This window comes from Galeopterus variegatus, unplaced genomic scaffold, assembly GCF_000696425.1.
Source record: "Galeopterus variegatus unplaced genomic scaffold, G_variegatus-3.0.2 Scaffold4526, whole genome shotgun sequence".
Classification (NCBI taxonomy): Eukaryota; Metazoa; Chordata; class Mammalia; order Dermoptera; family Cynocephalidae; genus Galeopterus; species Galeopterus variegatus.
Window position 1 is genome coordinate 172,389 of NW_007730637.1, and position 1,735 is coordinate 174,123.

The 1,735-nt window shown below is 46.7% G+C and overlaps 1 protein-coding gene across 1 annotated transcript; it reads right to left on the minus strand.

Annotated features, from left to right (window-relative positions):
* Positions 1 to 446: 446 nt before the first annotated feature.
* Positions 447 to 1,428, minus strand: LOC103603264 (ribose-phosphate pyrophosphokinase 1-like). The gene has a single exon (XM_008587755.1). The coding sequence runs from the start codon at positions 1,415 to 1,417 to the stop codon at positions 461 to 463; it is 957 nt and encodes a 318-aa protein (XP_008585977.1). The 5' UTR covers positions 1,418 to 1,428; the 3' UTR covers positions 447 to 460.
* Between the last annotated feature and the right edge of the window lie 307 nt (positions 1,429 to 1,735).

The window sequence follows — 1,735 nt, forward strand, 5'->3', positions numbered from 1 at the left end:
AATTTAGCATAGAATTTGGAGAACTTGGGACACATGGGGGAAGGGAGAGTAGATTTGGTGGCTCTCTTGCTAGTTGTTCTGAACAAAGTAAACCCTGAAGCATTCACATGTAAAGTCTAAGCCTCCCCAATCATTTTCAAACACCTCTACACAAGCCTCAAAACTTTGAAATCTTGCAGCAGCCAGGCTATAGTTAAAGCTGCAGGAATCAAAAAAATCAAAAAAGAAACTAGAATGAGACAACCCAGTCAGGAAATCCCAGCAATTAGTCTCAATCTTCTTTCCCCAATTTAAGATAAACTCTATACTTGATGAGGGGTGTAGAAAGCTACAATGGAGCAAGCTGGGCCTTCTGCTGAACTTTTAATCAAATACCAAGAGAAAACAGCAGGCAGCGTTTCCTTTTATTTTGACTTTATCTTATTTTATTTAAAAATAGAATAAACTGCAAGTTATTCTATTATAAAGGAACGTGGCTGAACAGGTAGGTAACAGACTCTCCATTGTGAGTTCTCCGGATGGCTTCTGCAAGGATCATGGAGATGTCGATCACCCGTATTTTGGAGCAGTCCTTCATCTTGTCCTCTTGAGGTATGGTATTGGTGACTACTACTGCTTCAAAGCATGCGCTATTGATGCGAGAAACGGCAGGTCCAGAAAAGATCCCGTGAGTCAAGATCGCATAAACTCTGGTGGCTCCAGCTGAGAGAAGTTTGTCGGCTGCGAGGCAGAGGGTACCACAAGTGTCAGCCATGTCATCCACAAGGATGGCCACCCGATCCTTCACATCTCCCACTAGCACCATGCGGTCCACTTCATTGGCCTGCTTCCGTTCTTTGTGAATCAAGGCAAAGTCCACATTCAAATAGTCCGCAATGGAGGTCACTCTCTTAGCTCCACCAGCGTCGGGTGAGACGACGGTGCAGTCCCTCCACTCAGAGATGTTCTCTTGTATCCACCTCAAGACCACTGGCTCTGCACACAAATTGTCTACTGGGATATCAAAAAAGCCCTGAATCTGAGAAGCGTGTAGATCCATCGTGATGATGTGATCCGCGCCTGCTGTAGACAGCATATTTGCAACAAGCTTGGCGGAGATTGGCGCCCGGCTCTTGTCCTTCCTATCCTGCCGGGCGTACGGGAAGCACGGCATGACGGCGGACACCCGGCTTGCCGAAGCAATCTTGCAGGCATGGATCATGATCAGAAGCTCCATCAGGCTGTCGTTGATTTCACCACAACCACTCTGAACGATGTAGACGTCCTTCCCACGCACGCTCTCGCCAATTTCCACGCAGGTCTCCTGGTTGCTGAATTTCTTAGTCACCACCTTGCCCAGCTCCAGGCCCAGGCGGTCGGCAATTTTCTGGGATAAGTCCTGGTGGGAGCTGCCGCTGAAGATTTTGATGTTCGGCATCGTAGCCAACGACCCCAGACACTTTTCGTCCAGCTGTCACTGTTGCTGCTGAGTTTAGCAGGGAAGTCGGGCCGTTACGGTCCCTTCCAGCGCGTGGCGCTAAATTGATCTCGGGTCATTTGAAAAACTTCCTGCTTGCCACCCATTCGCACTTTTAAACTGAAGAATCAAGACTTTCCAGTTCATGGACATTTAGAAAAATAGATTTTTTTTTTTCTATTAGTGCCTGTATTTGTCTTCTAGGGCTGCTTAAACAAATTTGAACACATAAAAATATAAAACTTCGACCAGGCAAAACCCGCACAAGTTTAAAAGGAA

Coding starts and splice junctions, on each gene's coding strand:
- LOC103603264 (XM_008587755.1), bottom strand. CDS start 1,417: ATGCCGAACATCAAAATCTTCAGCGGCAGCTCCCACCAGGACTTATCC.